The 26,674-nt window shown below is 42.0% G+C and overlaps 1 protein-coding gene across 4 annotated transcripts in view; it reads right to left on the bottom strand.

Moving 5' to 3' along the window:
* The window catches only part of SYNE2 (spectrin repeat containing nuclear envelope protein 2), a 175,739-nt gene that overhangs the window by 56,871 nt on the left and 92,194 nt on the right, over positions 1-26,674 (bottom strand). For all 4 annotated transcript variants that reach the window (XM_039553082.1, XM_039553080.1, XM_039553081.1 and 1 more), the window contains exons 62-84: positions 25,769-25,951; positions 21,929-22,054; positions 19,391-19,585; positions 18,769-18,843; positions 17,610-17,729; positions 16,733-16,837; positions 14,908-15,120; positions 12,956-13,123; positions 11,899-12,018; positions 11,342-11,454; positions 10,565-10,706; positions 9,556-9,687; positions 8,838-8,990; positions 8,377-8,586; positions 7,092-7,193; positions 5,896-6,015; positions 5,543-5,743; positions 4,673-4,846; positions 3,961-4,089; positions 2,050-2,246; positions 1,702-1,834; positions 858-1,040; positions 299-445 (exon numbers count right to left, since the gene is read on the bottom strand). In XM_039553082.1, coding sequence (XP_039409016.1) covers positions 299-445; positions 858-1,040; positions 1,702-1,834; positions 2,050-2,246; positions 3,961-4,089; positions 4,673-4,846; positions 5,543-5,743; positions 5,896-6,015; positions 7,092-7,193; positions 8,377-8,586; positions 8,838-8,990; positions 9,556-9,687; positions 10,565-10,706; positions 11,342-11,454; positions 11,899-12,018; positions 12,956-13,123; positions 14,908-15,120; positions 16,733-16,837; positions 17,610-17,729; positions 18,769-18,843; positions 19,391-19,585; positions 21,929-22,054; positions 25,769-25,951 — 3,441 coding nt within the window. The remainder of the gene's footprint in view (positions 1-298; positions 446-857; positions 1,041-1,701; positions 1,835-2,049; positions 2,247-3,960; positions 4,090-4,672; positions 4,847-5,542; positions 5,744-5,895; positions 6,016-7,091; positions 7,194-8,376; positions 8,587-8,837; positions 8,991-9,555; positions 9,688-10,564; positions 10,707-11,341; positions 11,455-11,898; positions 12,019-12,955; positions 13,124-14,907; positions 15,121-16,732; positions 16,838-17,609; positions 17,730-18,768; positions 18,844-19,390; positions 19,586-21,928; positions 22,055-25,768; positions 25,952-26,674) is intronic.

Below are 26,674 nucleotides of genomic sequence, written 5' to 3'. Positions count from 1 at the left end.
CCTAAGGAAGCAAAGCTTTCCTGCTCGTCACATTTTATAATCTAAATGCAGGAGAGAGAACAAGTGAGACAGATGGGACAGCATGAGAAAAGGAGATTACAGCCCAGCAGGCAGTAGCTGTATTGCAGAACAGGCAGTGGTCTGTGTGTCATGGAAGCATAAGGTTTTATAAAGGAGGATGTTACAACATGTTTCAGACTGAGAAACCCTCTAGAGAGCAAAGGGAAGGACATGACAGTGCCTGTAGGCTGCTTCCATCCTTTTTACAGCAAGCCTGGACTTACAGTTTCCCATTTACCTTGTACTTCTGAAGGTGGCTCTTGACTTGGGCAGCACTGCATTGTGAATTTATTGGCTCCTCACATTCCTGCTGTTGTTCCACATGGTCCAGCCAGGTCATTAGCTCAGCAATAGCTTCCCGTGATGAAAGCTTTTCCATCTGAAGCTGAGGTAAAGCATATAATGAATCCTCTACATTCTGCTTGTTAGAAATACCAAGGAAAATGACATTTCTATTTTTGGAAAGGCTCAGGCACTATAATCGCATTACTGGGGCATGAACTTGAAAGTGAGCCCTGTGCTCCAGAGGGGCAAATGACTTCAGTTCTAGAATTCATGAATCTGAAATAAAATTCTTTCTAATTGTAACAGACATTCATGCAAAACTGTAAAGATAATAAATATAGGTAAAACAGCCCAGGAAGAACACAGCAATACTTAAACTGCAGTACAATACTGGGGTTATTCTGAAAGCAAGGCACAGCTAATTCAGAAAAAGGCAACTGAATCCCAGCAGCAACATTTTAACATAATTATTTAGCTTGAACTGAGAGATGGCAGCAGAGTCTCTCACTCACCTGGTGCAGCTTTTCTTGGATGGTTGGGAGCTGTGTAATCAGTTCTCCCCATTCTTGCTCAAACTTTACCAAAGATGACCTAAGTGCTACAATATCAGCTTGCTTCACATGGAGGAGCTGGCTGGCAGTGCTCACCACTGATGACTTCAGGGAAGATTTTTCATCAACTTCCTTAGAAAATGTCTGAGGTGCACAGGAGAAATTTAAGAGAGGGTAAGTATTTATATATCTATTGAAATGAAGATAAACCACATTTTCACAGGATGAAATGCCTCAACAAACAGATTTTATCAAGATGGCAAAGTTCCGAAAACCTGAGCTCAACATGTTCTGGCAGATAAAGCATTTTTTTGCCCACCTTGATATACAGTGCTGAATGCCACCTTTTGCTCCCACAGAGGCTGAGAATATCCTGATCCCCACTTCACCCAGAGGTCCAGGGAGCAACCACAGTCCTCATACCTCTGGCCAGCTCACATCTACCGAGTCGAACCTTCATGACGCTTTGCTTTCCCCCTGCGCACTGTTCCTTCTGTCTGGCCTCACACTGCGGCCGAACCTCCTGGCCTGTCATCCAAGTGGAGCAGGCAGAGACATGAAATGCAATCCAGCATGTTTCTCTTTCCTGACTTTGGCTGATCACCTTCACCCCTGTACCCTGAGCCCACACTCCAGGTTCAGTTGTTAAGTGGCTTTGGGGCACACAGCCATTCAGTGCTGTATTATGTGGGTGGCTCATGGTCATGGCAAACACAAAAAACCTCTCAAAAGGGTCATTTTCACCAGAATTCACCAGACTTCATTCAGAATGTCTTATCTAAACCTGGCAGCAGAAATGACTTACAAACAAGCTGCTGATGTTGTCCCTGATGGTGGGAAGATCTTGTGACACATTGAGAGACTGCTCCTTCCAAAAATTCATTCTCTGCTGAGCAGAATCCAACCATTTCATTAACTCCTCTGAGTCTCTATTGTAGCTACAAGGAGGAAAAAAACCACAAAATCACACATGTAGTTGAGGCCAGGAGACATTTGCTCTCCACGTTGTCTTCCCTGTGAGAAGGCATGTGCTATTCTGGCACCTCTGCTGCTGCATAACCCTGCAGAAGCATGGCTTCAGCTGTCATCTACAAAAAAATCACAAACTAATCTCTAGCTGGTACTTCAAATTGGTTTTGTGTGTTAGACCCACCTGACCAAGAGTTTCAGTAACGTTTGAAGTCGGTGTAGTTCATGGCCAACTTTTTTGGTTAAAGACAACCACTGCTCTTCCAGCTTCCCAATCTGGCTTCTTATTTCTGGACAGCTCACAGCAGTCAGCAATTTCTTTCCTTCTTTCACCATCTGGTACAGCCTGGCATGCTTTTCATCAACACTGCTTTTGATTTTCTGTCAGAATATGGGAAGTTTGCAAAACAGTAACATTTTAAAGACAGAAAACACAACTAGAAAAACACATATCACTGGTTGTAACTTCTTAATCTCACATTTCCTCTGTAATGTATTTTATTTTCCAAACGATAGGAATCTGTAATTCATTACATGCAAAAGGGACACAGGTTTTTGTGGGTTTGTTTGAGTTTTTTGGTTTGTTTGCTTCCTCTGGGTAGATCAAGACAAATCTCGATGTATTTTCATACATTATCAGAATGACTGTGTTATGATTTGATGGGCTTTTCTGACACCTGAAGACCTCAGGCAATGGACACTATCAGATCTAGCTGCACTGTCCTAACATATGACCGTTCCCACCATAAAATTATGGTCTTCCCTTGCTCCTTTTGAAAGTGACTGTTCCTCCTTCAGGCTCTATCCTATTTAAAAAAAAAAGCTACCACTGTTTTGAAGGAAAGTGCTGGGATAATTATTGAATAATGGTGGCAGGGAGGAATGAAGAGTGGACAGTGAAGTCATTACGTAAAAAACAAAGGTCTGGGGGTATTTCTCTCACTGGAATTAAGCCCTGGAGAATTTTATTCTGCTCTGTTGTTGAAACTGTGAAGCTCCACAGCTTCACCCTCCACCAAACATCTTCTACAGCCTTATGACTTTATTTCTGAAGTCTTTGAAGACAAATAAAGACTTAAGAATGAAGAGCTAGTTAAGAACTTAAAAAGCCAAAGAAAAACAGGCAACTTCACATCAGTGGCTGTGCACACCTTGCATGTCTCCTGCCTCAGTGCAACAAGTGTCAAAAGCACCTGAGGGCCACCATGACTGTAAACATCTATTGTTGATTTATTACAAGGCTTTACTGTAGCTCAGAATTTTCTGGGCATGCCCAGTGATGTCTTTCCTGCAGTCAACTAGATTAAATCACTACAGTCCTTTTTTCCTTCATTAAACATTCATTAATCATTTATTAAACACTCATTAATTTGCTTTTATTAAACACTTATTAATTCAAAATTTTCTAACAGAGTGTGTCCTCTGAAGACTGAGAAAGGTCAAACCTGTGAGGAATGCAGAGCAGTCTCTGAAAATACATCAGCAAGGTTACTGAAAACTATTTCTTCTTAATTTTATAAAACAACCATAAAGGCTGCTTTCATATCCTTATATTTACATGTGTTTAAAAAATGGTTAAAATATTTCCAGCTGGGGCCGAGGTGCCAAATAAAGATGTAGCTCTGTCATCAGAGATGCAGCTGCAACCAGTGCTGCAATAAGGGCTCAAATATTTGGTATTTTCAGATATTTGAAAGCAGTAGGTTGATTCTCCTTTTCCATAGGTTTTACACCATGGCATGAAAATAATTTCTGAATTACAGAGAAGGGGCACTGCGCTCACTCCAAGGCTCGTGCTGTTCTTGGGATTCATGGAGTCTGCACAACATCCATCTTATCCCAAATACTTTCACTGGAAGATTGAGTTATAAAGTAGTTATAGTCATTACTCCCACTAAAATGGACTTGTAGCCCCTGGCTGAAATTAGCAGCCCAATCTTATCCTACTTTTCAAAGCCTGTTTTGAGCTTGTATCCACACACAGCTGAGGAGACAAAGGAAACAGTGCCCTGCAGATCACCTCCTCATATACTAATTAATACTTTTGCTGGTTCTACTGATCCACAAAGAAAAGCAGTGACAAACACATAAATACCTCTAGGAGTGCAATCCTTTCCATTAATCTTTCTTCAGTTTCTTCAACCAAATTGACAGAAGGCAACGCAGAGGCAAGTGCCTCTAACTCATTGAAAACTAGGCACTGCTCATCAAATACCATCCAATCCTAAAAAATACATTGAATTGTTAACACAGCATGCACTCATCTGCATTTTAATACACCAGACTCAGGCCTTAATGCCTTCTCTAGCGTCAGCATCTCTGCTTTAATGAAACATAACACAAAAATAGGTGAATAATATGTAAATATTGAAGTAAGACATGATTTTACCACAGATGAATTAATTATTCATTCTCCAATATCTTCAAGGATTCTTATTTTAAAGTGGTGTGCTCAATTTTTGTTCTCTAGGGATATTCTGAGATTATTTGTTAATTTTTTTAAGTTTTATTTTAAAGTGGTGCTGGTATTTTTCTGCCTTAAAGGGCTCTTCTGTCAGTCCAGGCACTAAAAGTCACTGCAAGAAGTCCTAAAGTGTTGAAATGAAATCACTTTCAGAGATTTTCAAGAAGAAAGTTGGTTTACTGACACACATAGAATAAGTAATAAATAGACTGTTGCTGTCCAGTGGAAACAGGAAAGGACACCTACTAGCCAAAGAATCACAGGTGGGACAAGAGCTGCCCTAGATGCAACTTTTCTCCTTCCCTCCAGCTTTTTTACTCTTGGGTGTCTTTTGACTTATTACCTTTAACAGGCTCTCTAAGTGTATACCATACTGGCAGGCCTTCTGCTCCAGCAATTTGACTTCATTCACCAGCTCTCTCCAGAATTCCTCTCTCTTTTGCAGGACAGCAGGACTCACTCTCTTGGAAAACGCTTCCATGTAAGCCATGCGTGTCATGAGGTTGCAGAAAAAGTCCTAAAAAAACCCCAAGTTAAAGCACAGTTCATTGTCAGCTCTAAGAGAGATCACACTCCCACAAGCAGGGGAAGATGGAGAAGACTCACTGAGAAGCCAGTTTCAGAGTCTCTCAAGGTTGCAGTCAGGAGACTTCTACGCAAATTCTGCATCCCACCAATATGGGCAGTTACTGATTATTTTACATTTAGTCAGAATCAGTTGCATTCAATGTTCTCATTTTGAAAGAGAAAGATCTACATTAATACCTTCAAATTGTATGACATTATATGGATGTTGTAGGAAAATGATGGAAGAAAGAGTCTAGCTATAAATAAATCCATAGTTTAGCATGAGGTAGTTATCACCAGACAGTCATTATCCAGTTTGTTTCACCTGGGTGCCAGGGGACACCAAGGAGTTCTAAGGCTTAAGTAGTAAGCAGGACACCATAATCCTTTGGGATATCTATAAGAAGGATGTGTTTTTCTGACACATCAATGTGTTCTGAGGTAAACAGAAGTAGCAATTTATCACCAAAACTGGTACTATTTTGGTCTGCTGAAAAACTTGGCTTTGTTTCCTGCTCATACTCCAGCCCCTCCCCTTTGCTATGAGCCAGTCACTCTCCTCCATTACACTGGAGAGAAACCAGCCACAGAAAACAGTGCTCCTTGCTATGCTGACCTGAGCAGTGCTGTGATAAACAACTTATACCTTGTAATTTTTCAGGTGAGACTGCAGAGCTGCTCTGCTTTTTGTTAGTTGCTTTGGATCTTGTGCCATCTTCTCTCTTCCAACAGCTACCAGCTCTGCAAACCCACGAAGCAAGTCCTCATAGTGGCTTTCACTGATGGAAGGGGAGTTCAGCTCCACATACTTGGCTTTCAGGATCCCCCACATGTCATCCAGAACATCCTACAATGCAAATGCAGTTTAGTGATTCGTGAAGGACAGAAATGAATCCCACAAACCCAGAGAAGACAAAATAATCCTCAGCCTTTTGACGCTGAAAATGCATGTCTTAGAAGAATCAAACCTTGCTGAGTAAGTCAAAACTGTGCTCTTACCTCTAATTTATAAGCTTCCTGGATTAAGGTGATAGGTAACTGCAATCTTTCTCCATGGCCTCTCAATTTTGCTACTTGGTGTTCAAAGTTTTGCAGCTCCACAGCACAGGCATCAATTTTCTGAATGAAGGACAAAATAAGCCATTAGGAAGAGTTCCATTCCATTAAACTTTTCATTATCACTGGTAGTGCAGTGCATCCAATGCCTGGATCTCTCCCGTGCTAGCACTTCAGGAAATCCAATGAGTTTACAAACTAAATGGACAAAACAGTTCATGGCATAACTTACTGTGTTCACACAGCACAGCCATGAAGGGAATTCAGGTCTTGTGAATCTCAGGACAACATTCAACATGCCTTTCCATCTACTAATTCAAGAGCAGCCAATAAAAGGAAGCATGGACTCAGAAAACACAGCTTTTTATTATGATTCAGAAATACTCAGGGATGGAGACAGGATCCCTCTGAAGGAAGGAAAGCTATGTACTTCTGGAATTCCTTTTCCAAGAGTGGTTACCTGACAGAATACACCCAGTCCTTGCTAGGGAATTCAGCAGGGAACACAGCTCTCAGTCTGGCAGAAAATTATGCCTCTAAGCAAGGTTATGAGCCTTGCTGTACCAAAAAAGCTTCAGAACACCCTCCTGGCTTTGGTAATAAGAAGGTAAATGGCCAATGACCATTCTGGGGAGGGTATGCAGTCTGTTAATTTTTAATTTTCTGCTAATCCCAATAAAGGTCAACGAAAATAGCTTAACTGGTCAAATTCCATATGATAAAGTGCTCATAAATGCTGCATGAGAAAATACAAATACAAGAGTCCTGTTCCCACAAAGAAAAGGTAGTTTGGCATAAGAAAAGGCCTAACATGTGTAGCTCTTTTTCTTCCCTGCCATAGCATGAGGTGTATTTGCTCCGGGAGGTTGTGGAGAGACTAGTTCCTCCACTCCAACCACTAAAATGTCTGCAATTAGGTCTGAGTATGGATTGGGGTGTAGTTAAAAAAAAAAAAAAAAAAAAAAAAAAAAGAAAAGGGGTGGTGGTGAATACAGCAAATACTGAACTCTCTCCTTTCCCCCATTTTTAAAACCTAAGTCAGACTCAAACTTCAGAAAATATGAAACTTCAAAGATTGAAGAAAACTAGAAATAATAGCTAATACTGTAAAAACCCTCATTTCCTTCAAATAAAATTACCTGAAGCTGTTCAGAAACATTATGTCCATGTAGTTCATTCAAGCATTGTTGCAGAGCAGCTTTTTTCTCAGTTAACTGATCATAGAGTAGCCTGGTTTGATTCTGCAAAAGAAACAAACATCAGAAATGTATCATATATCAGGAGTATAGTAATGACCAGACAAAATTACACAGCAAACAAAGTGATTACCTCTTTAAGCAAATGCAACAAAAAGATTACCTCTTTTAGCAAATGCATTTTTTTTCCTCTTAAACAAAAAAAAAGAACCAACACCAAAATAAAGCGTATGCATTATGGGCTTAGAGCAGTAATTGGAAGAGGGAAATTCTGAGTCTGTGTAGTATATAAGAAGCAGATTATTCTGTCACAATTATCCTCTGTGACTGTAAAAATCTGTGAAACTGGTAAGGAAATCAAATTCTTTCCTTCTGAAAATGAGAAAATGAGCCCATTACTGGTGACTGATGGAGCTCTATGGATTCTGCATAAGTTAATACTGCAAGACTTGTTCTGCTGCTGTTTGGAGACAACATCTCAGTGTTCTTCAAAGGAACTGCTTTATTATTCAGCAGTAAAGGTCCAGGATGACTTGCAAATAACGAGCACACCAGAGTTTTGCTGGACATTGCAAATTGTATTTCAAAGACCAGACTCTTCTGTCCTTACTTCAGACTAAACACCTGATCTGAATATTTTCCAGCAGTACTTAGTAGATTTAGCCCATCACCAGAATCTAAAGAAAAGTTTCTCATGATCTGTTTTTCCAACGAAGAATAAAAGAAGGAAAAATTGTGAAATCATGGCTTCTGCTTCTGTGGCACAAGATCTAAAAGAACAGTAAATGCAGTGGGGTCAAATCAACCCCCAATAGATTGCTAAAAGTAACCCAGTGACAGACATGGCACCAAAAGGGAGGAAGCCTGCCTCTCCTAAGGACACAGCAGCAGAAAGAATATATGAAATCCTCCTTGGCCTAGTCCCTACACACAGAAATTTGCTTTAGCCTGCAGCTCAGCCTGCATGGGAGCCCAGGTTACTTCCATACTTTCTGCAGGCAAATTTCCTACTGTGATCCAGGCCTCTGTGACAGTCAGCACTGCAAACAGCACTGTAACCAGCAAAACTGAGAGAGGCCACGACAAGTTTTTTAAGTAGCCAAAAAAAAAAAAAAAAAGAAGAAATAATAAAGCCCATTGGAGGTTGCTCATCTGTAACCCAAATGCATTAACACTGACATGTCTAACAGATGCTGTGAAACAAGATGTGAATTTGGCAGTGGAGTACCAGGTAATTGCTATTATGATCCAGCCCAGCTTTCATGGAGCTACTCCTTGAAGCAGTGGCAGCTTGAGTTTGTTCCAGCCGCGCCTGCAAGTTGTTAAAGCACTCGCAGAACACATCTGTGCTCCCACCAGCACAGCTGATGGACTTCAGGAGATCATCCTTTTTATCACTCAGATCAGCATGAAGTTTTTGCAGCTCCACAGACAGAGTCTAAAGGGTTGAAAGAAAAACAACATGAGTGAAAATGGTCTATGGGAGGACTCTTGCCTTTTAAGAAGCAGCAGGACTCGAGTTGATAATTGTTAAAAGCAACAGGCCCAAATCTGTGCAGTACAAAATAGTTTGGTGGTCTTATTCCTGAATAATACCAGCAGAACAGAGGGAATATCAGGCCATATATATTCTGCTGCAGCAGAAATCCACTGGGGTTTCTCCTTCCCGGAAGGATTTAGGACAGTTACCTCATACAGAGCCTGCTGCACAGCTGCTTCTTCGGTGGAGAGCACCGAGGTGTTCAGCATCTCCTCCATGTTATTCAAACACCGGCTGATTGCCAGGAGCAACTCAAACAATTTTCTGTCCAAATTGGAAGAGACTTCCTCTGCCACATTATCCTGGGTAAATGCAAGCCGGTTTTCAGTACTTTCACCCAAAGCATGGCTAGGATTCATTCAATTACGTAAGGTTAGAGGTTTGCTCAGCTAATACTAAAATGGAATTAATGACATACTGAGGGACAGACTTGGATATATGCATGTAATATTCAGAGCTGTCAAGGCCAGTGCTGAGACAATGACCCTTTATATACTGGACAGTGGCTGTGCTCTTACAGGTCTCTAATCTCAGGCATGAGCACAACAAGTTTGTCTTGTCAGCTCCAATCCTGCAGATTAACTGAAATCATTTACAGGCTCCTTGATCTATATAGTGTGAGGATTTTTACCCACACTAGCAAACCTTTGGATTCAGGTAGCAGAAGTATTATAGTGGAAACTTGGAATGTTTCCTCTCAAAGTCCTCAGCCTATTTGTACATTATAGTTGATACCCAACACAAAAGCTCACTACAGGAACGCCATTTGCAATATTATGATTACTGGCTCTTTACCAGTGTCCAAGCAGTGTCCTGTGTCTAGAATCCCTGGGGTTTTTTGCAATGCTTAGGACATGTCATTTTTACCTGTGCATGCACCACATTTGCTTCCTGGCTTAGGTCTCCCAGCTGGACAGTGTAAGTTTTCAGTTCTTCCACAGTTGGGGTTCCTGCACCTGAGAATGTGCCTCGAGGCAGCACATTCATCTTTGTTGTGATCTAACATTTGGAAAAAACATTGCAATTAGATGAACAGCTCAAATGAAGACAGGCTATGGGCAACAAAATAACACTCTTCTCAAAAAGCATTAGAAGATTCAAAGCACTAATAGCAGCATTCCCTTTTTACTGGCAGAAGCTGGGCAGGCTATACCCCGATGGGAGATTGACTGAAAAAGGAGCCTCTGATGCCCGGCTTTATGGGCTAGAGCTGTAGCTTGTGTTAAGGCAACCCTACTGCCCACTGTAGGGTAAGTCTTGCCTGAAGAAGAGCTGACATTCATCCTTTTACATGTCTGATATTCTTCCACATATTGCAGCAATTTCAGAGAACTGGAAATCTAATCATTCTGATTCAATATGAACAAAACTTAATAATAGGAATTACAGTTTTGTCCAAGCAGTAAAATTCTGCAGTCCAGAATATGCACACAGCCCAAACTCCACTTCTGATGTCTGAGAATTCACACTGGCAAGTGGCAGAAAAAAATTTAAACCAGAGATTTGCTTTGACCAAAATGTTCTCACTTGCAGGAACTGAGACTTCACCCACATCCACGGGAATCAGCTGGGAGCTTGCTGGGTAACTCCTCTAGCTCTCTTGAAAGAATTAAGAGATAACATCTACTCTGAATATTAACCACAGGGATTCACCTAAGTGCTCCCACACTAGCTTAGTAGTCACTATTTCAGAGACATGATTTACCTCAAAGTAAGTTTAAAAGACAATCATGGATACACTGTGCAGTAACAATGTCCTCTAGAGAACCCTTGCAGAGATTTCAGTTATCTGATAGAAAGCCATGCTACTATGACACAGAAAGATACACTAATTGCTATCTACACTATCAGAGCATTTTATGGAACTTAAACAAACCTGAGGTTCCACAAGCTGGCAGAGAGGAGATTTCATCTTTGATGACAGCTCCTGTTGTAAATATTGCCATTTATTACCCATTTGATCCTTTGGAGCTAAGTTGGCATCAGCCTGCTTGCTCTTTGAGTCAGAATCTCCACTGCTGTATTGAGAAAACATTGTTAGAATAGCAAATACTGAAGCAGAGTAAGTAAAACTAGGTTTCCTGTATAAAATTCGTTTCTCTTGCTCCTGCCTCAAAACCAGAGTGAAACCAAGTGCATGGATGATTATTAATCCAAGCTTTGATAAACTTTTTTTGACTTTTCCCTTCTCATGAAATATGCCAGGAGCTTGCTGGCAGCCTCCATCTCTGAAATGACAACATGGGGAACACAGTCCTGTAGGAAGTCTTGGTTCCATGCCAGAAGGTGCCTGAGCCCAATGTCCCCTTTTCCAAAGCTGCTGCTTTTACACTGGCCGGGTTTGTCTGTGCATTTCTACCACCATGGCTGTGAACAGAGATACCCAACTTGCCTCCAGATGGGCCTGATTTAGCTTAGGCCAGGTGTCAGTCCTGCCTGATAGCGAGATCCTAAACTCTGGAGTCAGCCCAGTGTCAAAGAGGCTGTCACATAAATGAGCCCCCATTTCTCTGGACTGCTGATGGCAGAAATCCCCAAGCTTCTGCCATTTTTCTTCTAAAGGCACACAGAACCAAAGAACAGAACCAAGGCTTCAGCAGGGCTAGGCAGTTTTACATCACTGAATCTGGTAACTGATTCTGTCATTCTGTACCTGGATTCTGATTTCGGAGTCACGCTGTCCTCAAGCTGTGGCTGCATTTTTTCCACGCACGACTCAATAAAGTCAATGAGGCTTTTCTGCTCAGCTGCTTTTAATTTCAGGTCCTGTGCACAGAGAATAGCATGAACATTATGTGAACTGTAATAATCTGAAATGATGACTGTGCTTTTCTAATCACGTTTTATGTGAAATCATTTAGCAAAGAAAATAAGACTACACCTGTCAGAATAAAATGCAGCTTATGTATAAATGTGACTTTACAGAACAAACCATTTTCTGCAAACATGCATTTTTATGGAATATATTTCTACCTGAGCTGAAGTTTTAAAAGCAAAACCCAATCAGAAACAAATTACATCTAGAAATTTAAATGCCACTAACTGCAATCCTTACACAAAGAAAAAGGCAAGGGAAAATGGGGATTTGCTCAAATACAAGTTCGAGTGCCATGATTTCAAAGGAGAGTGGCAAGTGAAAAGTGAGCAATTCTAGCAGCTCACAGGGGATGTGGAGCAGCCTGGCCCCAGGATGGCAGGAGAATTAATTACCTGTGGGTGCTGAAGCCCATTGTGCCAGGGCTGTTGGGCAAGGGGGAGCTGGGGCGTGCTGAAACCATCGGAGTGTAGGATCTCCAGGGGCTCTGGGTCGATCCTCTCCCTGCTGGGAACCTGTCAAGAGAGACCTGTTGTGGGAAGGCTTTCAGACTTGACAACAGAGCAGAACCCCACAGGTGCAGCTTGGGGAATGGGCAAAAGCAGAGCTGCCTCGGACTTACCACACACAGAATCAGCAGCACATGAAACACAACTGCTACTTTTGCAAAGATTTTTGTCCAGTTGAATTTACTGAAAGTTTTAACATTCTAACCTTCTGCCAAGGTCCTCACATGTCTCCCCCATAGTTACTTTGCTTTCTTTGCTTTTCCTGCTAGCAGATTAGGTGATACTAACCCTCCCCTCTTTTTGTTTGACCAAATTACAGGGATGTGCAATTTATGCTTATAGATTTGGTCATGCACCTGGGTTTTCAATCTGTCTGTGCTCACAGACATATTTCAACACGAGCCAGAGGGACTGAGGCTGCTCTCAGACAAACACATCAGGTGGGCTTCTCTGATCCCTTGCACAACAGAGAGGGAATGAGCTCTGAAGCCAGGAGTTACCATCTCACCCACTGGGAAACTCAGCAAAGACTGTGCAGCTGTGGTGCAGGAGAGCTGACGGAATCACTGCATTTAAGCATTCTTCAAAGAGAAAGTTACTAAAAGGCCTCTCTGCTATGATAGTGTCACAAACATCATGGCCTTTTAGAGGCATTGAAAACCAAACCAAACCCTAAGTCCTTTTCGTGTGGTCTTAGCAAAATGCTGACCTCTGTCACTGAGCACTTAAAGCAGAAAAGATGCTGTTCAGAGACTCATTAAAAATCCACTCCTTGTTGTAAACTACAAGTAATTATACGGCACTGTGAAGTAGAATAATGGCAACTCTGACATTTCTCCCTTCCTTGCTTCACATGGTGAGCTCTAACTGTTCTGCAACTACAGACCATTGAAGCACCAGGGCTCTCAACTCTTGCCCTTTGAACAACATTCATATGCTTTACCTGCTCTTCACTGTACTTGTCTTGAAGCATCATCTGGACATTTTCCAAATTGCGCTTCACCTCCTTCAGCTTCAAGGAAAGAGCTTCTGTCTTTTGTTGGTAGTCTGCACTATCTCCACAATCTTCCAGTAAAGAAAGGACCTTTTGTTCAATCTCTGATAACCTCACCTAGAAGAGACAGTAGGTAATTACTCATTCTCAGAAGTGCAACACTCCTTTTCTGATAACATTCTGAAGTCAATGCTCACACCTCCCCTGTCTGAAAAGACCAGAAACATGCAAGGAAAAAGAGAAATAGCTGCAATCCCCCTAGATTTTCTCCAATATAGTCCCTTTTTATTCTGGACAATTAAATGAATTTTATACAGAGTTAGTCTTAAAACGGTTTCAAACAAGAGCATCTGCAGGAGGTTATATTAACTCAGGTATCAAGTAATAAAACAGGAGAGCAGAAATGATGAACTCCATCTGAATGCAACCAAGAAGACAACACACCTCAGTGGGGGAGAAAGAGGCAATGCACAGACTGCTCACATCAGTCTTTAGGAGGAATGATGCTGAACTACCAACACACAGGAATGTTTCCAAGTGTCAGCCAGGCCATTGTAAACTGCTGGGATCTGATTTTTGATCCAAGATGCTGTGAATCAAAGTGTAACCCTGCATACTTTAAACTCATGTTTTTACGGTGAGCATGGAGAAGAAAGGTACCATGACTCAACTGCAAAGTAATCAACTGCAATAAAGTAATTGCTTTACATCACATGCCCATATGTAGAGACTGTTTCTCTTCCATTCTGTGTGTATTTTTCTGTGTAGATCTTGAGTAGGTTAGAGAACCCTCTTCCCCTGCACAAGTTCATGTCTTAACATTGATCCAGATTGACTGATGCCAGCAGGAATTCAGCAGTGCTTACAGCTGCCTGAATCCTGCTTGTTTTCACCAGCTGGAACTGCCCTGGTGAAGCCTATGCTGACAGAAACCCTGAACGGGATCCAGACACAGCCAGCTACTTAGGTGCATTCAGGATCCTAATTCCCACAGAGTTCAGCACCTGAGCACTTGGCTGAATCACAGCCTAAACCTAGAGGCACTCCAATTAAAAACAACCACCCCAAACAACAACAAAACAGCTGGTAATGTCCCTCAGTAATTTGAAGTGGTGACATTTTGGTATTGTGAGTGAAATTTGTTGCTGTAGGTAGGCTCAGTGCTTGAAGCAAGCTGGCACACCAGACTGGCATCATGGGGAGCCTCAGAGTGGCACGCCTGCACACTCTGTTTTAATTTGCACATGCTGCATGCCAGGGCTCCCTCCCACCCAGCCCCTGGTGCCAGTCCTGTTTTCCTCCTCCCATTCTCACCAACAGGTACCACCCACTCCTTTTGTTCCACTGCCATGGGGGCAAGAGGCTGCCCTAGGTGCACAGCAGTAAGTCCAAATATCACCACTGCTCATTGCTATCTTCCTACCTTATAGCAAAAACTACAAAAGTAAAACTTAGCAACATGGAAGCTTTCTTAGACCAGTCTTTTAGATCGTTCTGACAAGCAGAAAGTGAAAAATGTCAAAAGAAAAAAAAATACTCTTTTGTTTCTAGCTGACTTATCGTGGTCAGGACCAATGAAAAATTGCATTTTAATAGAGGATTCAAATTATACTGAGCCGTGGTTTTGAAAATAATCCAAATCAAACCAAAGCTTTACATATACTCCAGAATTCTACCTAAATCCCCATGATCCATACAGATCCCAACTCTAAAACCAGGTTTTAGAGTAACCAAGCCCTGGCAGAGCTGCACCTGAAGCTGAAGCCAAGCAGTTACCTGTTCTGTGCACAGAGGGAGGGAGCTGCTGAAGCAGGAGAGAGGCAGCAGGCAGAGCTGTTCTGCAGACACACCCCCAGGGAAGGGGGCTGGCTGGCACGGCAGCAGCAATGTCACCACCTTACCTGGCAATCAGCAAGCTGCGGCTCCACCATCTGCTGCCTCTGCGGGGTCTGAGGGTCTGACCTCAGGGACATTTTAGTTTTGTCTAGCCATTGCTCCAGCTCGGCCACCTGGGCCTGGCACACCAGGAGGACGGATTCTGGCTCAGGCCTCCCGCCATCCAGCGCTGTCTGCGAGCCCAGCGCGGCGTTGGGGACTGGAGGCGGCTGGTGGCTCTGAAGCAAAGCACATCAAAGCACCGTGGTGAGCGACCTGGTTTTGTAATTTCCCTCCCCTCCTCTTACCAGTGAGAGATGATTAACTTTCACACTCACAGAGCCCTGAAACAACTCTGTCGCCACGCTCCCAGACTTGGGGGGAGAAACAAACCAAGAAGGAAAAAAGGAAAGAAAGGGAAACTCAGCAGGCAGGTGATCCGAGATCTGGTGTAACAGGTTTCCAGGCAGCCATTTGCATCTGCAGGGATCTACCTGAGCAGGGCAGCTATACCTGAGCGCACAGGAGGTGGATGACTCAACATTAACCTGTTCTCCCCTGAGGAGAGATGTTTTTCTGTGGGAGTTACACGTAAAAGCAATGCAGTTGGAAGCTGCAAAACAAGTTGTTGGACAATGCTTACAAGCTACTTGCGTGTGTTCAGTTCCAACACTTGAACATGCTTTATTTGGGCTCTAAGTCACACAATAAAAAAAATGGTGTATTTTTAAGGACATCTTGTGCAATTCTTCTCAGATATGCTTCTTGAAGAAGCAATATTGCACTGCACACGTCCATAACAAGAAGTCCAAAGTACTTGCAGATAATGAGTGGTGACTTGGAAGGCTGCACAGGTCTGTATATGCCTCCACACATGCAAACACTGGCACTTAGTAAGTAAATCAAGCACAACACCACAAGAGCAGAACTACCTGAATGCTCCCATGGCTCCAGAGCACACAGGCACCTGAGATGGCCAGTACTAGTGCACAACCTTCACATTAAAATGAGATTTGGCATAAAAAAAAGAGAGCCAAAATGCATTGTTCCAGCTATCAATGTCATCACAGAATGATAGAATAGTTTGGCTAGGAAGGAGCCTTTAATGGTCATCTAGTTTCAATCCCCCTGCCACAGGATATTGGAAAAAATTTCTTCACCAAAAGGGTTGTCAGGCATTGGAACAGGCTGCCCAGGAAGTGGTTGAATCATCATTTCTGGAAATGTTCCAAAAAATGTGTAGATGTGGCACTTAGAGATGTGCTTTAGTGCTCAACGGTGGTGCTGGGTTAATAGTTGGACTCTATGATCTTAGAGGTCTCTTCCAACCTAAACAATTCCAGGACTCCGTGATCCTAAGAGCTGAAGCTGCTCTGCCACCAGACTGCTGCTCCTGGTGTTCCTGGAGCACTCATGTTTCCCTACACTCTTTTGTATATAACCTATAGGCTACTGCCTACTCTTATCTTAGCCTTTGCATGTCTTCCACAAAGCAACAACACGTGTCAAGCTCCTTAATTCCTCCTGTAACTGCCATTTAAAAATTCCATGGCTGATGTACGTTTACATCACTCAAACCCCTCCATTCATGCCTGGATGAATGACAAGCCAGCAGCTTCCCTCCTGAAAATTCTCCATTTTGTTCCCTAGAAAACTGCCCTTTCAAGGAAAAAGTCAAAATTTATCATCACCCAGAGCAGCAATATGAAGAGGCCACAAAGGATTGCAGGTATTCTACCATATAATACTGCAGCAAACTCCAGTAGCAAAACAGTGGAACAGGGCCTCTGCCCACGAGGTAGGTTCCACAACTCACTCAGGATGTCCCCTTGTTCAGGCCTTCAAACTCACCATAGCCAGACTGCCATCAGCTTCAGGACCTTCAGTGCCCTCCAAAGCTTGCAGAGATGTTTCTTCACCATGTTTACTGGGTGATTCAGGTATTGCTTCCTCATCCTGGAAAGACAGAGGCAACAGTGGAAATATTTGTATTTTCATACAGATGTGCAGTAGCGGAGATGTGGCACTTTGGGATGTGGTTTGGTGGTGGTCCTGGCAGTGTCAGGTTTATGGCTGACTCAATCTTAAAGCTCTTTTCCAGCCTAAATGACTCTCTGATTCTATGTTCCATTGCCTTGCTGTGGTAGAGAAGCCTCAAAGAGCAGCAGCCACTCAGCCTACTGTGGTCCTGGCCCAAGAGGATTCACAGAGAGCAGTTTTGTTATGCCTGTGGCACTGATGTACAGAAACAAACAACTGCAGCTATCACAACATTACTGAGGCACCATGAGGAACAGAGCAGAATGGCAACAAAACTGTAGCTGATTGGGTGTCCTAGATGCTGATTTTCTCATGTACAAAGAGAACCTCTTCCACAAATCACCCCCTACACTTTAGAGCCTTTCCAGGGTTCAGTGAAACAAGTTGCTGCTACTAAATGTGCATTTCTACCTTTGAGGGCTTTGTACAGCTAAAAGGAATGAGTCATTGAATCATTTTGATTGCAGAAGAACCTTAAGGTGACTGAGTCCAACCAGTACGTGCAACAGAAAAAGAGATTCTACACAGCAAGATTTAGTGTGAGATGGAAGATATGAATAAGGCTACCTTGTCCTGCATTTCTGCAGTTCTCTTGCACTGCAGGCTTCAGCAACACTTAGGACTTATGCGGATCTTTTCCACAAAGATGAGTTTCCCATCCCCACGGAGATAAACCTGAGTGCATTACCTGAACAATGCCATCTGACAAGGTACCAGAAGACCAGGAGGTTGCACTGTCTTCCTTGTGCCTTTCATCATCTCTTTCTGAAGGCCAAAAGCTTGCATCTTTCTCTGTGGCTGTACTTCCCTTTGAAAGCAGTAACAGCTCAGCTTTAGCTTGTGAACAGGAAGCTCAGATATATTCCTTCAGGCCATGTAAAGCACTGCAAACATCTAAAACACCTTGCTCTATTTCTGCCTTATCTATCATATCTGTGCTTCCCAAATCCCACCTCTCTTCTTGCTCTGTAGCTCTGCTGCAAGATGAATGGCAGCTGGATGACACTGATAGTTTTCTCTAGAGGCTGCAGAATATTCTCATTTTTTACAGTATTAAAAAAAAACCTGAAAAAAACCCAAACAGACCAACAACCACCAAACCAGCAACAAGACACTAGCTTTCTCCTGTCCTGTCCCCTAAAAAGTCTTGCATGTAAAGAAAAATTGTGCCAGTGAAGATGTAGAGTGAGAAACCTTGAAACCAAAGTGCTTGGATCAGTAGTGAGGCACCACTTCTCCAAGCAGTTTGGACTTCTTTGCACTATCTTGCCATGGAGTTTTTTTTTCCAAAAGCAATTAATTTCATCATGAATCTTTATTCCCTGCTTTGCTCCTCTGCAGTTCACTTGGGCATTTAGGATCTCCAGATTCAGAGCCCAGTTTCCTGTAGTTTCCCCCAATCTCCCAGAAATTCCCTCCACCTTAACTTCACTCCCAATAGTCTAATCACACCTGTTTTTTCTTAAGTTCAAACATACAGATAAATTTTGTTGTTGCTTTTTCTGTTTTGGCATTCCAGAGGCTAATTGTTTCTGAAACACACCTCCACATATAAACATTGGTAATTAAGCCAGTATTTTGCCACTAACACTTCCATAAAGGGGACATTACTAAAAAAGCAATCCCACCAAAAGCAGGATCACACCTCACTGAACAAGGTGCTGTGTAATACTGGCACTAGAATATTGGCACACTGGCTTGAGTGCAATTCCTTTGTATCCTGAAGTGATAACAGATATTTTGGAGTTGAAATATTTCAGATTTTCACATTTTTCATAATTTCTCCTTTACCAAAATCTTCTGTCTTACAGACACAGCTGTATATATATAAAACACACTGGACTCACCTTACTGTGTAAAGAACAGTCTTCTGATTCTTCATCCAAGGAAGGTAGAAGAGATATCACTCCTCTTTTTTTCAGCTACAAAAATACACACAGAGAGACAACCCCATTAATCATGACAAGAACGGTAAAAGCCTCTTCACTTCATGTAAACCAAAACAAATTTACCTCTTGGGATCCACTTTTGGAGAAGCACTGAACATCTGGCAACCGACATTAGTGTCACTGAAAGCTGCAGGTTCTAAGCACCTCTGAAAATTGGGACTTGATGCTGTTAGGTTTCAACAGCACAGCTATAAAAGGGACAAATTTCATTTTGCCCCATGAAAATAATTCACTGAAAATCCCAGAACAACTGATTATCAACAAAACTATCCATGGAGCACTTTGCTGTTGATTGATGCAAACTTCATGCTTAAAGTGAAAAAGGCTAAAAAATAGCCAGAGGCACACCACTCCTGCCTTCTCCTAGACATGCATCACACTCGTCCTTCTGAACACAAAGGGAGGAGAGACAGTATTGATTCACACGGGCAGGGGTGCTCCTCTCTCACATGCCACTCCTCCAGGAGCAAGAAGGGTTATTTACCTCCCCTCTTTGGCCCTCAGGTGAGTGATCACTTACCTGCTGACCAGAAATATCAGTCCCAATCAGGTCACTCTGTGCTAATACAGGGGCTGGAGGTTCATCTGCTGCTTCAAGCACTTCTTGCTGTAGGCGCTGGTGAAGCTCAGACATGGAATTCTTCATCCCGGTAAGGAAATCTTCCTTTCTTTGGCACAGCTTTATGATTTCCTCTTTTACAGCTTCCATTTCTCCCTAAGGAGCAACAACATCTGTAAGCATCCATTGTTCTTACTTAACCAAACAGCAACGTAACAGATGATACCAGTGATGCCTCTTACTGGTACTGGGGCCATTTCCCCTTTTTCCTTTTTCTGGGCTTTGGGACAGTTCCCCATTGTCACTGCAGGAGATGTCCAGGTACATGCAAACCAACAGCAACAGATTCAGTGCACGACAGCAGCTGCCACTGGTCATACAGAAGTTGGTAGTGTGGAAGGAAATGTGGCAGGCTGGAACTAATTCTAACTAGGTCCTGCATATCCATGAGAATACCAGTTTCCTCCAGGACAGAGGGAATGCAGATGGGTTGCATTACTATGTGTGTCAGAGCAGGTGATGTTACCTCCAACTACCTTCCCTGGAAGCCTGACACTCAACACTTGGGAAAGCCCTGAGGAGGGCAAAGACAGCAAATGAGGGTAGTTCAGGGCTCAGTCTTTGCCGAGCTGGCCTAAAGGAAAAAAACCATTTGATGGGTGTTAGGGATGTGGTTAGGGCTAAAATTATCCCATGTCTTTGAATGTGATACTGGGAGAAATGGACCCCAACAAAGCTCAAGGAAAATGTTTAATGTTCCGCGGAGACCAAACAATAACCCAAGTAACTGCACTAACAAAGGGGGAAACACATATGTCTTGGTCTCCTTCCTGGCCATGACTATTGCTCCAGCCAGTGTTCTGCCCTTCGAGTTTTCTCCCAGGGCTTTTCTTACCACCCAGCCTCCAGGTGAACCAAGAAATCCCAGCAAATAACAGAGTAAGACAGGGCATGGAATGAATTGCCTATTCCCTTCATTACTGGAAGTGCTAAAGCCCTTTGAAGCACTGTTACTTGCTCAGAAGACTGAAACCTGGCTAAATATCCCTTTGCACACTGGGCTCAGTTGATCACAGCAAGCTTTGATGCCAGGCTCGAAGTGAGAACAGCACTGGCTCCACATCATGCTCTGTCATTAGGGATGTTATGCAAGTAATAATCTGTGGCAGATGAAAGCAGCAAGCCTGCTGGTTCTGTCTCCACTACAGCTTCTGTTAATAGCTCTAGGGTGGCAGCATGACAGGGAAGGTGGAGGCAGGAACTCCAGCAAATTTTCAAAGGACATGGGAACTCTGCTCTGATGATGCTTTCTTCCTTTTGTACCCTCAAAACCACAAGATAAAATCATCCAAAGGTAGAGGCAAGAAAACATCATTGAAATGAAGAAACAGACATTCATGACAATTTGGCATGTTTTTATCAATGTCCACTAGGAACAGTATTTCTATTTATTTCACTGCAGGAGACTTGCCAGCATAGATTTACCAGCTACTCTGTTGCAAACTTAATTAGCCATAGCCTCCTCAGAAACCAAACCTTTCTTAAAATCACTTCTTTTTCTGACATCCCTCAGTAAGACGGGAGATTCCACTGCCCACTCCTATTCATGCAATGCTGTAACTACCAAGTTTTCTGCTAAAACAAGAACTATTAAACAGAAAATCCTACACTCAGAGACAAAAACAAGGAAGGATCAGGAAATGAGTCATGCTGAGTACTACATCAAGCCTCCAACATCCAACCAGCTGACAGCAGAGCAGCTATGTACTTAGGAGCCTACTGAGTGATTATAGTTATTAGGCAAGCACAATGTAAGTGTATTAACTTTACCGTGACTGACTGGAAAAAACTGAGCATTTCAGAGGCACTTTATAAATAGTTATTACATTTAATTAGTAATTTCCTGACTTCTGCAGAGCTTAAAACACATCTTAATTTTGCATTAAAAAAATCAATTCATCCATTACAGAAAGCATCTGACTGCAGAGAGAAAAGCAACACATGCTTATCAGTTGATGAAAACACAGTGTGGCAGTCAGGACAAGGAAGGGGGTCTAATGAATCTAACCCCAAACAGAATCCCCTAAAGTACCACAGCATGACCAGCCATCAGAAAGGGACTCAGTTCTGTCCTTAGGCACTATCCCAAGCTGTCACCTCAGGGAAATTAGCAGGATGCTGAGCACAGGTAAGCTCTCAGTGCTGCTTATTGTTTCACCAAATCAGCTGTCATGAAAACAGCCCTCAATTTTTCTTACAAGTTGATATAGGCACAAATGACACATCAAAATCAGTAAGGAGTACATAATGAAAGATACACCCAAGTTGCAAAGTAGTATTAATTGTGATTAATTGCATGCTCACACTATGGCATTCAATTGCCTGCTTGACTGTGGTGGGGAAGGGAAGCACACCAGTATTTCTCAGTGCTCTGCATCACCATGATTAGTGTTTGTCAGGGCAAGTAACACACATGAGAGAGAAAAGAATGAAACCCACCTCTGGACAAGGAGTCTTCTGAGCCAGTGGTTGATCTTCATGTGATATTTCAACCAAATGGTTCTTTAGGAGTTGTTTCAACTTTTCAATTTCTTGCTCACATTTTTCTGTTTTCTCTACAGTCTCCTGTGAAATAGCAATCTCCATAAATAATTTTGAAATAAGGAGTACAGAAACAAACAAGTCAGTAAGGAAACAAAGTTGAACTGAAGAGTACTAAAGCCTCCTTTGTATCTGTAGTTATGTGTAAGAGAAACTGTGTTTGTTCTGCTAACTTTGCACAACTCCATCCCTCACTAAGTTTATTATTCACTTGCTAAAGACAAACAAGCTGCTCTATCCACAAGTTGAAGTCTGGTGGAGTATTCTGTCTAGGAGCTCCAGAGTAGAACAGTGAATTTGGCTATCAGGTTGAAATGGAGCAGATTTCATCACATTCATTACAATTTAGAAAAGGTTCTGAAAAAGAGAGAAATTACAGGGTTTGATATCAAATAAGGAAGCCTAACTGGTTTTTACTAGTGCTCAAGGCTTTACTGCCAGCTAGTTCTGCACTGACCAAAAATGAGCTGTGCTGTACACCAGGCAAACACTGCAGCTCAGAGGATAACCCAAACCACAATGACAATTCGAATACTTCCAACAAAAATGATAAGCATTCCCACATTGTGAACTTCTTCTGCTTACATGGCTTATAGGAAACCATAATTATATTTATAAACAGCCAAATTCACTTTCACTTGACAGTGACAGTAAAATCTCATCACTCCCCCCCCCGCCCAGGCTTTACTGTTCATGCAGAAACCGGCAATCTCCCCACACACTCATATCTGTCAGTCATAGCCTGTCATAATGTCTCAGATCACTAAGAAATTGTCACATCTGCAAGTTAGAATATTTTGTGAAAACATTGAATATGCACAGCATTTGGTGGTGCTGTGTTTGTGGACCCAGAGGCTGAGAACCAAAGAATATCAAAGGACTGTTCCTTAGGTGCTTGCAAAAGGTAATGAAGAAACAATGAAGTCAACAGGCTTGATCCTACTCTGCTGAGAGCAGCACCTGAATGACCCCAGAGGTCAAAGATCTCACTGCAAAGTATTCACAGACTGCCTTCCAGAGCAAGGAGTGTCACCTGCATGAATAGCAACAGTGCCATTTCTTCAGTCACTTCTTCCAAGCAGCACTCCCTCTCAAGAAAATGCAGGCTAATAAGGCTCTAAATAACCATTATTTTACTCACAGGTCCTAGAAGAAACTATTTTCCTCACTTAAAAAAAAGAAAGCCAATTTGAAAGGAAAGATATTAAATTGTGGCCTATAATCTTAGTGCCATAGGCAAAGAATTAAAGAGGAAAGAAAAAGGAATAGGTCCTCTCATGCTCAGCTTCAATGAGAAAGTAAAAGAAGATCTCCTAAAAGGAAGATTCACTTACCCATACCTTCAATTCTATATGAATAGGAGTGTTTAGTAATAAGTTAAGTGAGTACTACCTCAAATTTCCTTGACTAACTAAACAGTCTGAATATTTCGTATACAGACTCCAATGTCTTCTGTCATAGGCCAATATGTGAATACAGTCACTTACCTGAAGATAATTAATTTGTTTCTGCCTTCTACTCAGGGAAAAGAAAATCTGATTTTATCCTTTATCCAAAATACCAAATTATGCCACATATGTGGGACTGAACTTCTTCCTACAAGTGCTGCCTCTCTTTTGAGTTATTTCCTGGTTAACAGTTGCTCTTTACTTTTCATATTGTGGTAACACTAGAAGACCTGCCCATGGAAAAGGCCCACCTACCCACAGTGTATTTGTTTTGGAAGAGCTTAGTGAAAATGAGGTCAGGAAAGCATCAGATATGCAAATAATACCACTCTCTTGCACAGAAAACCAGTAGAAGCAGATGTGGCTTCCAAATCTTCTTCCTGATGACGTTATTTAGGTGTGGGACTTAACAGACCGTAATAAAAAAACAGAGGGCAACATTCAACCAAGAACTAAGGCACCTAAAATCCTGGCCCAGAGCACTTTCAATACCTATTACAGGCTTTGTTTCTGATTTACTGTTTCAGGTGTTACAATGCAACTAACTACACAAAAGTTACTGGTGCAATATCCCATTGCCTTATCCATAGCTAAATACGGACAAACTCATCCAAAGACTAATCCCTGGGGGGGGAAAAATGTATTTATTTTTATATATGAAGCTTGGCTGCCATTAGCTTTCCTCTCTAGCAGGATTCTTACCACATTTTTTATGCAGCACTCAAAATGCCATAGTTTAATGGCTTTATCTTTTGTTACACCTTAGGTGGTGCTAGACTTGTTTTGCAGTACTGCTGCTTTCAACCCATTCAACTGCACTGGAAAATCTCTTTTGCACAGCTTTTGATACACTAGCTGTCAAGAATTGCAATTTTTCCAATCTGTTTTCTCACAAAGAAATTTCATTCACCTGCAGATTGTTGGGTGTCTACAAGATAAAGGGAAATGCTGAGCAAAAAAAGGTCACAGCTTTACAAAAAGGAGAAAAATCTAAAATTTGACCTAATACTCTACACAAACCAGTTACAAGTGTCATGATAACAACTGATAATTTCAAAGCACCCTGTTTCTGATTTTTTAAAGTGTTTTGAATATTCTCCATTATTTCATCTGGTAGCTCTAAAAAAAGTACATTTTACCACATCCATTTTTTCAGACATAAGAAATTGTATGGACCAAAAAAAAAGAAAAAAAAAGGATTGTAGGGATTATACAGCTCTAACATAGCCATTGCTTTTTTCTGAACTCCAAGCATGCACTAGTCATGTGGCATGCTTGAGTTTTTCTCTTTGTGTGGTGCTTTTAATTTCACAAACTGAAAATCAGAGATGGGCATTCCTGTTTTAGCTGTCACTTGTGTCTGCCGGGCCTCTGAAACGCCCAGTTAGATGTTTTAAAGCATTCTGCTGTACCCTAACACGTTAGGAAAACCAGATCAGCAAAGATAACATAACACTTTTCTAGGCGCTGTCAGCATCCTGCAAAGAAATGGATGGGTCAAACAAGAACTTTCATTCCTCTGCTGACGTGGGAACCTGCATTACCAAGCTCCAGATTTCCTCCAGCCTGGGCAATGAAGCACGACCAGGCCCTGAATTGGAACTTCCCTGAGCTGGTACAACCACACTGCTCAGTGAAGTGCTGCACAGAGACTCCTGCAGGTTTGGAGCTGTTCCATAACTCTCACTGTCCCCGAGTTAACACTCACTGACCCATCAGCACTGCCTTCTCCTGCTGCTGTATTACCTCTGTTTCCAAACCCAGCCTGGCCAACAGCATCTCAAAGGTCCCTGTCACATGCTGGCCTGCCTCAAAACAGTGAATTAACCAGGGCACAGCTGTAGGGATTGGCCACTTTCCTGGCTCACTGACTTGGATCAGTAAAAGACCTTCTGCTGTTAGCAATTTCCACCTAATGGCTGTCAACAAGAATTTCCATGGTCAAGGTGAATTTAAGGAGTTGAATGCTGCAGATGTGAGCACCTACAACTAACACTGGACTTCCATCACCAGTGCAAACCTGGGGCATGAGACACCTGAGCCTTCATTTCTTCTACAACACGGTGTCAGCTGTGACTGAATTGGAAAACTGAAATGCATTTCAAGACTTCAGTGTGCTTTGTTGCAGGATCAAATTAAACAGGAAGAACAAAAAACAGCCCCAAACCATTAGACAGAAGACACAGTAGGTGTAACTACTGGCTGCAAAAGCAACATTGTTTAAAGATCAAAATTTCTCTAAAAAAAAGGTGGTCCAGGTGACTGTCAGAAAAAAAACCCCATCAATTACCTCCAGCAGCTCATTTTGTTCCTTAGTAATTTTTTCTAATTTCTTCAGTTCTCTCAAGAGTTGTCTTGCTCTTTGGAAGACTGAGAAAGGTTGCATTTTCAGCCCTGGCAGCTGAAGTGCATCTTCATAGGACTGTATATGAACAATAGTCTTCTGCATGGGACCAACATGCTCAAGTATAACCTGTCGGGATACAGGATAGATGATGGATGTGATACTGAGTTAGAAAAATCAACACCATAAATTTATACTACACTAATGATGAGCAAAAACTGTCTTTGGTGAGTTTCCCATTTAAGAAGGAAGAATATTTTAATCCCCATATGGGCCATTCACTTAAGAGTTGGACTCTATGATCCCTGTGGGTCCCTTACAACTCAGAATATTCTCTGATTCTGTGAATCTTGGGAAAAATAAATGAAAATCCACGGTGAGTTTGTTTAAAGCAAGACAAAGATATAATTTATATTTACAATTCTGGTTTTTCTGTATATACATACATAAAGTTTGCACAGTGACAAAAAAGTGTCACATTCAGATTAGTTGCTATTTACTAAGCAGCTCATTTCAAAGCAGAACATCACTGGCAGTGAAGACAGTTAAAAACTGGTGCAAATTCTTTGACGTCACTCTAGGCAAATTCTGGTTTTTGTCTTTTGTCCTGCAAACCAGTCATTTTATGATGGTCCCAAAAGCAGCCTAATAAACATAGATGAGATGATGAATTGAGATGAAGTCAACAGAAATCCCTGAAGACGACTTTCCTGTCAAGGACAGCATTTCATATCACAATACTTTGAGTGAATGCCCAGTTTACAACCACCTTGATCATTTTGGGAAGAACAGAAGTGTGCCCTTTCATAGCACAATACGTGTTTTATGGAAGACTCAGTGATCAATTTATGA

This window comes from Corvus cornix, chromosome 5, assembly GCF_000738735.6.
Source record: "Corvus cornix cornix isolate S_Up_H32 chromosome 5, ASM73873v5, whole genome shotgun sequence".
NCBI lineage: Eukaryota > Metazoa > Chordata > Aves > Passeriformes > Corvidae > Corvus > Corvus cornix.
Note: the sequence above shows the minus strand (reverse complement) of the source record. Positions and strands in the feature narration are given on the sequence as shown.